The following is a 12,633-nucleotide window of genomic DNA, read 5'->3' as shown; positions in this document are numbered from 1 at the left end:
CTTTCTTTCTTTCTTTCTTTCTTTCTTTCTTTCTTTCTTTCTTTCTTCTTCTCCTCTCCATCTTCCTCCATATTCTCCTTATTGTCTTTCCCTTCCTTCTCCTTTCTCTCTTCCATGTTAAATAGACATATAATAGAAATCCTTGCTTGACCTCCAATCATATTGTAAAGACTTCTAACTTTTCTCCATTCCATATAGTGTTTGCTCTTGGAATTAGGTAAATATTGTATTAAGGAAAGGTCTATTTATTCCTGTGATTTGTAACATTTTTAATAAAAATTGTTGGATTTTATCAAAAGTCTTTTAGCATCTATTAATATAATTATCTGTTTATAATTTACATTGTTAACATGGTTTTATATTTTTATATTTATACTTTTTATTTATATTTATAGTTATTTATATTTTTATATTTATAGTTTTCATTGTGTTGAATCAACCCTGCCTTCCTGATATAAGCCCGGTCTCATGATAGTGTGTGATCTTTCTAATATGTTGTTGTAGTCTACTAGCTAATTATTTAATTTTTTGCATTAATATTTAGGTGGGGATAGTTGTCTCTAGTTTTCTTTCTCTGCTTTATCCATCTCTTCCTGATTTAGGTGTAAAGACCACATATGTAACATAGAAAAAGATTAGAAGGGTGCTTTATTTTCTTGTTGTTGTAAATACTTGTTCATGTAGTATTAGAATCTTTGAATGTTTGATTGAATTCACTTGTGAAGTCTTCTGATTATTAAGTTTTTTTGTTTTGGCATTTATTTATGACTTATCCAATTTCATTTTCTGATATTGGGTTAGTCTCACTTCTTTTGTTTATTTGGGTATTTTATGTTTCTAAGCATTTATCTACTTTAAGTCAGTTTTTTTTTAGCATGTATTTGGGCAAAATAGTTTCTAATAGTTTTGTTTATTTCCACTTCAGTTGTTTTAAGTTCTCCTTTTTCATATGAATAAATGTCAAACCATAACATGGTTTTCCTTTCTTTCTAAAGTAATTGGATTGAATAACTATCTATTTTATTAGTTTAAAAAAGTCTCCTAGTTAAATTTATCAATTCAGGGGGCTTTTTACTTTCAATTTTATTAATCTCTTCATTAATTTTCATAATTTCTACTTTGGGGAATGACTGAACAAGTTGTGGTATAGGAATGTAATAAAATACTATTTTTCCATGAGAAATGATGAGTAAGTGGACTTCTGGAAAACCTATAAAGACTTACATGAACTGATGCTGAGTAAAGTGAGCAGAACCAAGAGAACATTGTACATGTTAACAGCAACCTTGTGTGATGACCAACCTTGATTGACTTAATTCCTCTCAGCAATGCAATGATCTAAGACAATTCCAAAAGACTCATGATGGAAAATGCTATCCACATCCAGAGAAAGAACTGTGGAGTTTGAATGCAGATAGAAGCATGCTATTTGCTCTCTCTGTTGTTCAGCCATTTCCCAATTGATAGGCATCCCCTCAATTTCCAGTTCTTGGCCACCACAAAAAGAACTGCTGTAAATATTTTTGTACATGTGGATCCTTTCCCCAGTTTCATGTTCTCTTTGGGATACAGACCTAGAAATGGTATTGCTGGGTCAAAGGGTATGCACAGTTTTATAGCCCTTTGGGCATAGTTCCAAATTGCTCTCCAAAATGGTCGGATCATTTCACAACTCCACCAACAATGCATTAGTGTTCCAGTTTTCCCATATCTTCTCCAACATTTATCATTTTCCTGTTTTGTCATTTTAGCCAATCTGACAGGTGTGATATGGTACCTCAGAGTTGTTTTGATTTGCATTTCTCTAATTAGTAGTGATTTAGAGCATTTTTTCATATGACTATAGTTAGCTTTAATTTCTTCATTTGAAAACTGCCTGTTCATATTCCTTGACCATTTATCAGTTGGGGAATGACTTGTGTTCTTATAAATTGGACTCAGTTCTGTATATATTTTAGAAACGAAGCCTTTATCAGAGATACTGGCTATAAAAATAGAAGAAATAATAAGGAAATGCTGATGATTTATGTGGGTTTATCTTACATTTTGCAACTTTGCTAAAGTTGTTAATTGTTTGTAGCAGTTTTTTAGTTGATTCTCTAGGATTCTCTTGTGTACCATCATATCATCTGCAAAGAGTGATAATTTTGTTTCCTCATTTCCTATTCTAATTCCTTCAATTTCTTTTTCTCCCTTTATTGCTATAGCTAACATTTCTAATACTGTATTGAATAATAAAGGTAATACCAGGCATACTTGCTTCACCCAGATCTTATTGGGAAGGCATAAAGTTTATCCCCATGCTTGCTAATGGTTTTAGATAGATACTGCTTATCACTTTAAGGTCCTTTGCTGTCTTGTGTTTTCAATTGGAAGGAGTACTGTATTTTGTCAAAAGCTTTTTGTGCACCTATTGAGATAATCATCTGAATTCTGTTGGTTTTGTTATCAATACAGTCAATTATATTGATAGTTTTCCTAATATTGAACCATCCTTGCATTCCTGGTGTAAATCCCACCTGGTCATGGTATATGTTCCTTGTGATATATTGCTGTAATTGCTTTGATAGTATTTTGTTCAAAATTTTTACATCAAAATTCATTAGGGAAATTGGTCTATAATTTTCTTTCTGTGTTTCAGCTCTTCCTGGTTTAGGTATCAGCATCATATTTGTGTCATAAAAGAAATTTGGCAGGCCTCTTTCACCATTTTTCCCAAATTATTTATATAATATTAGAATTAATTGTTCTTTAAATGCTTGGCAGAAATCACTTGTTGAGCCCATGTGTCCCTGGAGATTTTTTCTTAGAGAGTTCATTAATGGTTAGTTCAATTTCTTTTTCTAAGATAGGATTATTTAGGCATTTTGTTTCCTCAGCTTTTAATCTATGTAATTTTTATTTTTGTAAATTTTCAATGATTTTGCTCAGGTTGTCAGATTTATTATTATTATTATTATTTTGGAGGCAGTGGGGGTTGTGATATGTCCAGGGTCACACAACTAGCTAATAAGTGTCTGAGGCTAGACTCAGGTCCTCCTGACTCCAGGCTGGTGCTATATCCACTGTGCCACCTAGCTGCCCCCAGGTTGTCAGATTTAATAGCAAAAAAATTAGGCAAAATATTTCCTAATGATTATTTAATTTCTTCTTCATTGGTGGTGATTTCACCTGTTTCATTTTTGATACTGGATATTTGATTTTCTTTTTTTTTTTAATCATGTTAACCAATAGTTTATCTATTTTATTATTATTTTTTTCATAAAACCAGTTTCTAATTTTATTAGCTCAATAGTTTTCTTACTTTTAATTTCATTAATCTCACCTTTGGTTTTAAGGATTTCCTACTTAATGCTCAATTGGAGATTTTTTGTTTGTTGTTGTTCTAGTTTTTTTTTTTTATTTTCATGCCCAAATTTATTGATCTGCTTTTTCTCTATTTTGTTGATGTAAGAATTTAGAGAAATGAAATTTTCCCTAAGTACTGCTTTGGCAGTATTCTATAAATTTTGGTATGTTGTCTCACTGTTGTCATTTTCTTTGGTGAAATTATTAATTGTTTCTGTGATTTGTTCTTTGACCTACTCATTCTTTAGAATTAGATTATTTAGTTTCCAGTTAATTTTTAATCTATCTTTCCACAGTCCTTTGTTGAATGTAATTTTTTATTGCATTATGATCTGAAAAGACTAAATTTAGTAATTAATTCTGCCTTTCTACATTTTATTTTGATATTTTTATGCCCTAATACATGATCAGTTTTTGTGTAGGTGCCATGTGCTACTGAGAAAAAGGTATATTCTTTTCTGTTCCACATTCAATTTTCTCCAAAGGTCTGTCATATCTAACTTTTCTAATATTATATTCACCTCATTAATTTCTTTTTTCTTTTTTTTGGTTGGATTTATTAGGGTAGGACAGGGGACGGTAGAGTTCCCCCCCTCCCCAGTATAGTTTTGTTGGCTATTTCTTTCTATAATGCTCTTAACTTCTTTAAGAATTTGGATGCTATACTACTTGGTGCATATATGTTTAGTATTGATATTTCTTCATTGTCTATGGTTTTAGCAAGATGTATTTTCCTTTCTTATCCCTTTTAATTAGATTTTTTTTTTCACTTTTACTTTGTTTGAGATCAGGATTGCTACTCGTGTTTATTTTTTATTTATTTTTTTACTTTAGCTGAAGCATAATAGATTCTGCTCCAGCCCCTTATCTTTACTCTGTGTGTGTCTCTCTGCTTCAAGTGTTTCTGATAAATAACATATTGTAGGATTTTGTTTTTTGATCTACTCTGCTATCTACTTCTGTTTTATGGGAAAGTTCATCCTCCTCACATTCACAGTTATGATTACTACCTGTTTATTTCCCTCCATCCTATTTTTCCTCCTGCTTTTCCTCTCTCTTCTTTTACCCTTTCCCTCATCACCAGTTTTTTGCTTCTGTCTACTGCTTCCCCTGATCTGTCTTCCCTTCTGTCAGTCCTTTCCACTCACCCCCCTTTCTTAATATCTTCCATTCCTACTTTCCTGTTGAGTAAGATATATTCCTATATTGAATATTCAATGGATTATGTATATAATTCCTCTTTGAGCCAATTATCATGTGAGTAAGAATCAAAGGATGCCCACCGCCCACCTTCCCATCTTCCCCTCCATTGTCATAGGTCTTTCATGCCTCTTCATGTGAAATGATTTCCCCCATTCTGCCTCTCCCTTCTTTCTGCACTTAGTGTACACCTGTTTCTCATCCCTTTTATGTGATTCTCTTAAATTCACTTTCTACCTATACCCTCTGTCTATGTACATTCCTTCTAGCTGTACTATTAGTAGTACAAACTTAAGAATTACAAGTATCATCTTCCCATGTAGGGATAATAAACAGTTTAGTTCTATTGAATCCCTTACGTTTTATTTTTCCTTTTTATATTTTATGCTTCTCTTGAGTCTTGACTTTGGAGATCAGATTTTTTGTTCAATTCTTGTCTTCTTATGAAAGCTTGAAATCCTTCTTTTTCATTGAATGACCATTTTTTTCCTTGAAGTATTATGCTCAGTTTCACTAGGTGAGTGATTCTTGGTTATAGTCTTAACTCTTTTGCCTTCCAGAATATCATGTTATATGATTTCTGATCCTTTTAATGTTGCAGCTGCTAAATCCTGTGTAATCCTGATTGTGGCTCACTAATATTTGAATTATTTCTTTCTGGCCACTTACAGTATTTTTCCCTTGACCTGATAATTCTGAAATTTGGCTATAATATTCCTTGGAGTTTTTATTTTGTAATCTTTTTTTTGAGGTAATAGGTGGAATATTTCAATGCCTATTTTGCCCTCTGGTTCCAGGATATCACGGCAGTTTTCCTTCATAATTTCTTGAAAGATGCTGTCCAGGTCCTCTTTTTGATTATGATTTTCAGGTAGTCCAGTGATTCTGAAATTACCTCTCCTATATCTATTTTTCTCAGTTGTTTTTGTAATGAGGTCTTTTATATTTTCTTCTATTTTTTTCATTCTTTTGATTTTGTTTGATTGATTCTTGATGTCTTACAGAGACATTAGCTTTCACTTGCCCGATTCTAATTTTTAAAGAATTTTTTTCCTCAATTAGCTTTTGTACCTCTTTTTCCCTTTGGCCAACTTTTGAAGGAAGTTTTCTTCAGTGAATTTTTTACACATCTTTTTCCATTTTTTGTGCTTCTTTTACTAAGTTTTTTTTCTCTTTTTTCATGATTCTGTTGCATGATTCTCATTTCTTTTCCCAATTTTTCTTCTATCTCTCTTATTTGACTTATAGACTCCTTTTTGAGTTCTTTCTGGGCTTGAGATCAATTCATATTTTTCTTTGGGGCTTTACTCTGACTTTGTTGTCTCCTGAGTTTGTGTCTTGATCTTCCCTCTCACCCTAAGTTTCTATGGTCAGATTACATTTTTCTTGTGTTGTGTTGTTTTTTTTTTTTACTCATCTTTTCTGGCCTTTCTCCTTACTTTTAAATTTGCATTCTGCTCCTGGGATTTAAGGGGCACTCTACCAAGCTTCTTGTGCCAGGGGCTACAGGCCCTTATTGTTTGCCTGATGCTGTAATTGATGTTGCCCTGAGGCCCAAGGTGGAAATTCCTGTCTGGTGCTGTGCTGAGTGGGTGAGATGAAGGGTGGCTGTCACTTCTGGAGTCTGTATGGGTCTGGCAGCATGCCTGGTGCTGAATCAGGGTGTCACATACTGGTGGCTGCCTGTTCAGCTGGCTGTTTTGGCTTATGTGGGGGATCCCAGCGTTGGCATCTACCTCTTTGCCAAGGGCAATGCTGAAGCACTTGGCAGTTAAGCTGCTGGAGACTGTTTGCCCCAGGCTGTGCTGAAGCATAGCAGATTTTGGAGCTGGAGCTGGAGCCAGTTTTCCTGCTTATGCTGAAGTATGTGAGGGGTCCTGGTGTTGGGGTTTTTCTGCTCCATCACATTGGGGCTCAGGACCTCCTGCTGGTTTGCTGAGGCAGGGCTTGTTGGGATACTTCTTTTCCTGGACTACACTGTCCTTTTACTCAAGTGAAACAGAACTTCTTTGGCAACCTTCTAAGTTTCTTGGGCTAGAAGATTGTTTCACCCTGTCTTTTTGCTTTTTCTGATGTTCTAGGATTCTTTTGGGGGTGCTGTGTTTTGACTGTTCGGAGGTGAATATGGGAGAATTATAGCAATTTCCTGCTTACTCTGCCACCTTGACTTCTGTAAATCTTTTTTTCTTATTTTTTTATTTCTTTTCTTCTATGTATACATAAACTAACTTTCCTTTTCCTCATCTTTTTCAGAACATAGAGCAGTAATGGAAACTGCTTTTGTATATGGAACTGCTTATCAGTTTGTATTAACTACAGAAACTGCCCTTTTGGAAGGAATTGGGTATGTATTTAAGGTACCTGTCAAAAATGTTAAACATTTATTCACTTATTTAAAATCAATTATGATAACTGAAAATAAACATTTTAAAGGCAAGCTAGGTTTCGTCTTTTGAGATAAATGTATGAAAGAAATTTGATATCATTTTCCTTTCTAATGACTGCTGTGTTGAAATATATAAAACAATTAAACAACATAATGTGTATAACAAATAAAATTTCTTCTATCCCATTGGTGAAAAGCATTTTTGGTAAGACACTGTTCTGCCTAGTTAATCAAGACAATAATCTAAGCATCCAATTAAAGCTTTTTAAAATATTTAACCTAAATGGCCTAACAGGGATACTAGAGACTAACAGATTACCTCAGTCACCCTGAAAGTCTTTACAGAATTGTTAGTCTACTGTTATACCATAATAGTCTTATTCTGTATTTATAATTTACATAGAATGTTTTCTTATTAATGTTTATTTTCCAGTTCAGCTTATAGTTTTTTTGACAAGAAAAGTAAAGTGTAAAATAAAAGTACCTCACATTCACATGGCAGTTTATAGTTTGCAGAGTGATTTTCTTGTAACATCTTATGAAGTAGATAGTAAAAGCATTATTATCATGGTTATTATTCCCATTATATACATGTGAGAATTGAGACTCCCAGAGACTCTGACTCTTCTAAAATAATATGGTTCTTAAGTATCAACCTGAATTTTCAGATTACAAGTCCAGGCTTTTTTTTTTTGTTCATATATCACAACTTGGGACCTTTTAATTCTTCTCTTTTGAAAATTAATATTACTCAGATTTCAGTTTATTGAGAGATACTATCAGAAAGGAAACAATTCCTACATGTTTTCAAGTGTCAGGAATTACCAGAAGTTTTTTAATACTCTAAGTAATTTCAATTTAAATAGTAGAATAGGATCTGGAAACTTAAAAAAACACAAAAAGCTAGGGACACTGATTCCATAGGAGTGAAGGGAAATCAGCCCAGGACCACATACTAAGTAAAAATCAATGTTGATGGAACTAGGGTTGGTCATGTCATTTTTTTTTTGATGGGGGGAGGGTTGAGGGGGGAATTTAAAAATTAGATACATAAAACATATTGAAAAAATATAAACCAGTACAACAGTTCCATATTGTGACCAGTTAAAGAAAAGATAATAAGTGAGGGGAGAAAGACTGGCAAAGAAATACTATGAGCAGGAAGAGGATAGGGAAAGAACCAACCTGAACAAGAGAGAAAGAGAAAGAGACCAGCATTTCTTTTTATCTAATCCCTATCTCCTGTCTTACCCCACTTCCCATATCCCCACAGTTTGGCCTGTGGTTTGGTTCAAGTGTCTGTTAAATTTTGTAATAGCAGAATAAATTAATTTTGGGTGTAGTTCAATAGAGTATCATGAAGTCCTGTGAGGAATTAACTTTTTGATATTTTTATTTCAAGGAATGCTTTTCTATCTTTGAGGTATATTATTTTTATATTCAAATGAACTATTAAACTTGAAAGGAAACAATAGTTGTGACGAATGAAAAGTCCAAGAGACATAATTTCTAGGTAATTAATAATCAATTTATTAATTATGGTTAGCAAATAATTAAAAAAAAATAAGGTCAGTGGCACTCTCAAAAGCCAAAAAGGAACCTTGGAGGCTGCTGGATGTTTAAATACCCTTGGAAGAGTGAGTATTCCCAACAGGCAGAAATCAACTCCAATTGGTTAATAATTAATGAAAGAATGAATATTATAATGAGAGGTTGGCTTATTCTAACAAGGGGCTGGGGGACTTGATTTTGATTATGTCACTCTTATGTCTGACAAATAGACTCATCTCTAACCAGACTATCCCTACCTGAGGCAATCTAGACAAAAAGATTATTGTCCACCCAGTCTGGGGTTATGGTAAGAATTCTACTTAGAAAATATGGTCTTCACTCTTTAATCAGAACTAGGCTTTCCCAGTTAGGTGGGGTCCTGCCCAAGACTGACCCCAATCTCATCATCAGCCTTGTTCTTCAGAGGCTTCTTTGACCTAGTAACTAAATGAGGAAATAGTAAGGGAAAAAACAAATCAAAGCCCTGGATCCCCCCATATTAGTTATTAATAATTATTTCTGTAATAGTTGCTAAATTATAACACATTTAAGATAGACACACATCTCCATGTAGTATCAGATTTTTTGTTCTTTCAAAACAATGAGTTTTGAGTTTAAGGTAAGATTAGAAAGTTTATTTGTACTTCATTACATACTTTTATTTAGTATATCTCAATGAAAATACTACTGTACATTTAAAAATAAGTTGACTAGAAAGTGATACTCCTCCATTAAAAAAAAAATCTCTTCTTCCATTGCTGGACTTAGTTTAGAAACTGTCTTTTGAAAGATTTCACTTGCATATTGATGGAGAAAAAATAATATTGTTCTGAAAACATTTTTAAAAATGTTAGTTAATTAAAGTTTATTTTCATCTGTGGTAAAAATGTTGTAACTTAAAAAAAAAAAACAACTTATGCTACCTTTACTTTTATATAGAGGTTTTTGTCTTTTTAACAAAATCTATTGTGATCATAGTCAGTGCATGGAAGACATAGAGGCATAAAAGTACCTATACCATTGGAATCATGGATCCTTCACACACACACACACACACACACACACACACACACACATAAATGCACAGGTACATTGAATCTTAGTAAATATTTTCATCTATCTGTCTTTCATTATTAGGGCTGAAAACTCTGATATAATATCTGGAAGTCTTTTCTTCTTTCACTGCAAAGTTGTCTTAGACTTGACTCAGAAGTGCCGAAAGACTCTATTAGAACAACCATTGACTATATTAAACATTCATCGATTTCTCAAGCTGATGGATGCACCTTTGTTGGTATGTATTAATGATAAATCACAAATATGAATTCAGAGTATTTTTGTTTCATGAATCTAACCTAGATGAATTTCTTTTTCAAAGCTATTACTAGGCGCATTTCTTTCATTTATGTTAGGATACTAGAGAGAACTTTTTTTTTTTAGGCAGCTGGGGTTTATTGACTTGCCTAGGGTCACACGGCTAGTAAGTGTCTGAGGCCACATTTGAACTCAGGTCCTCCTGAATCCAGGGCTGGTGCTCTATCCACTGCGCCACCTAGCTGCCCCTGAGAACTTCTTTTAAAAGTGGATTAAAGAATATAATATTCATACCACCCTTCAAGGAATCTAGTTATGATAGCCTGGAAGATATTACTGAACTCTGTGTATTCTTGAACATAAATGTAATATATGATTATGTACTGGGGATAGATAAGTAAATACAAAGTAATTTCAAGGAGAAAGTGTTAAAAATTGGTAGGGGATTAGAAGATAGGTGTTGTTAACAAAAGACCCACAGGTCAAGGCTGCAGAGGCACCTGAAATGAAACAGAGTCCAATCACCAATTAAAAGTATCTGTTGTCTGAGAAAAAGACTTGTATGGGAGAGAAGATACTGCAAGGGAGCAGGAAGGGAGAGAGAGTTCTCAGCTCCTCAAAGGGGAGTGGAAAAAGGGTGAGATATTATAGTTTATAGAGGCCTTCTCAAAGGAGCAGAGGTTAAGGGATAGGACATCTGTAGACACAAGCCAGGTAGCAGGATGTTTAGAAAGTCCTGAGCAATGTATTGAATCTGCAGCTTCTGCTCAAAGTTGCCCTTGAGCTGATCAAGGCTGGTTCTTTGGTTTCTCGCAGCTATGGGCGTCTCCAAATTTGGCTCAAGTTCACTTGCAAAGGATCACTGGTATGTCAAGTAGCTCTGAGCCTCAGAAATCCTTCTGATTGGTTGGTTGTTATGTAACTCCATTGTCCTGCTCCGTTGTGAAGAAAAATTCTAACATATAGTATAGCCATTACAGAGCACATGTCAACAGTGTCAAGAAAGACCTCATGTAGGAAATAGCACCTTAAGTGGGCTTTAGAAAGGAAGCTAGAGATTCTTAGAGGTAAAGGTAAGAAGAGAGTGCATTTTAGATATGGGGACCACCTGTGCAATGGGCCAGAGGCAGGAGATGTTATGTCATGTAGAGACTACATGATAATAGGAAATAAGACTGAAAAGGTGAGTGGAAGCTATATTACAGAGCACTTTACATTCTAGTCTGAGAATTTTGTATTTTTTCCTAGAAGCAATAAGAAACTACAGAAAATTTATTATAATGAAATAGTCAGGTTTGTATTTTTGTAATGTCAAATTAACACCCATCTGGAAAATGGGCTGCAGAGGTGAAATAATTTAAACAGAAAGACCAGTTGCCTGATTCTGAGACTGTAGAATTCTTGGGACCACACTTTCCTTGTGGTGAACTTTGAGGAGCTTCTTGAAACACCCTTAATTGGCTTTCTGTAGAAGTTCCTTTCTGAAGACCTAAAAGATTACTGTTATAGATTAAATTATGACTGGCCCAGATATTATTATAGGAAGTCAAGAGAGCCTTATCACTTAGAGCACTGCAGAAGTTCTTAGGGCTAAACTTTGGTGAAGTGGAGACTTTGGGAGGTAACTCTGAAATAGGATTTTATTATCTGTATTGCATTTTAGATTTCAAGGGGTGCTCTTTAGAAGTATAACATACTGATCCAGTGGATTTGGGCAAGACAAGATTAACAAAAGCAAAAGACTCTGTGATTTCATGCCTACTAAGAATTTATTTTTGTGTAATTAATTGAGGAGAGGATATGATATTGAACCCCTGAGGAATATTAGTTTAGTTGTTAGCATGTTTTCTGAAGTATGCCATGTTTTCAGGTTCTGTATTTTTGTAAAAAAATTTAGATGATAGCATAGAAGAGCATTTCTGAGATTTGCAGATGACACAAAACTGCAGAGTCATCTAAGTATTAACTGACAGAGTTAGGGTCCTAAAATTTTCAGCTGGATTGAAAATGGGTCAAATCTATCAAAATAAAATTTAATAGGGATAAATATATTTTAGAAGTTATTCTGTTGTTCTATTCTATTCTATTATTCTAAGGCTTTTCTTAAAATGGTTAAGATAGCAAATGAACAGTAAAGGACAAGGACTATATATAGTAATGCATATGAAAAAAGTAGTGCTTTTAGTTTATGGTAAATTTACCACAAGCCAAAAATGTGGTGTGGTTGCTGGAGAGAGAGAAAGAGAGAGAGAGAGAGAGAGAGAGATATTAGTACAGTGTCCAAAACAAAGGCGGTAATAGTCCCATTGTGATTTATGCTGATTAGGCCACATGTAGAATACTATATTCATTAGGCCTCATTTTAAAAGGAATATTCACTAACTATAATACAACCAAGATGGTGAGGAATCTTGAAACAATGTCATGGGAAGAATACTTCAAGGAATTTCTCATTGTTGCCTAGAGGAAAGGCTTGTGAGACTTGGTAGATGCCTTCAAATACTTAAAAGATTGTGGGAAAGGAAACAGATTTCCTCTGTGTTTGAGTTTGTAGCTGGGACATATGAGGATGGAGCTAGGATAAAATAAGTTAGAGAAGGGCTAGTTTTTAAGTTAAAAAAAAAAAAGAACAAAATTTCTAACAACCAAAGCTTTCACATGTGAGCACAAAAGGAATGAGATGTTTTATGAGGTAGCAAATTCTCTATCTTTGTAAAGTTCTAACAGAGACTGAATGACCATCTGTTAGAATTGTTATTAAGGGGAATCCTTCAAAGAATTTGTGTTAAAGTGGAAGCTGTTCTAGATACTTCTAACTAGGACCCTCTCAGATT

The 12,633-nt window shown here is 34.0% G+C and overlaps 1 protein-coding gene across 8 annotated transcripts in view; it reads left to right on the top strand.

Annotated features, from left to right (window-relative positions):
- TXNDC16 (thioredoxin domain containing 16) overlaps positions 1-12,633 on the top strand; it is a 136,821-nt gene that overhangs the window by 44,843 nt on the left and 79,345 nt on the right. For all 8 annotated transcript variants that reach the window (XM_027841658.1, XM_027841663.1, XM_027841672.1 and 5 more), the window contains 2 exons: positions 6,802-6,892; positions 9,623-9,779. In XM_027841658.1, coding sequence (XP_027697459.1) covers positions 6,802-6,892; positions 9,623-9,779 — 248 coding nt within the window. The remainder of the gene's footprint in view (positions 1-6,801; positions 6,893-9,622; positions 9,780-12,633) is intronic.

The sequence above is a fragment of the Vombatus ursinus genome, unplaced genomic scaffold (genome assembly GCF_900497805.2).
Source record: "Vombatus ursinus unplaced genomic scaffold, bare-nosed wombat genome assembly UNPS02004746.1, whole genome shotgun sequence".
In the NCBI taxonomy this organism is placed as follows: domain Eukaryota; kingdom Metazoa; phylum Chordata; class Mammalia; order Diprotodontia; family Vombatidae; genus Vombatus; species Vombatus ursinus.
The sequence above is the reverse complement of the archived record's forward strand: the minus strand, read 5'-3'. Positions and strand labels throughout refer to the sequence as shown.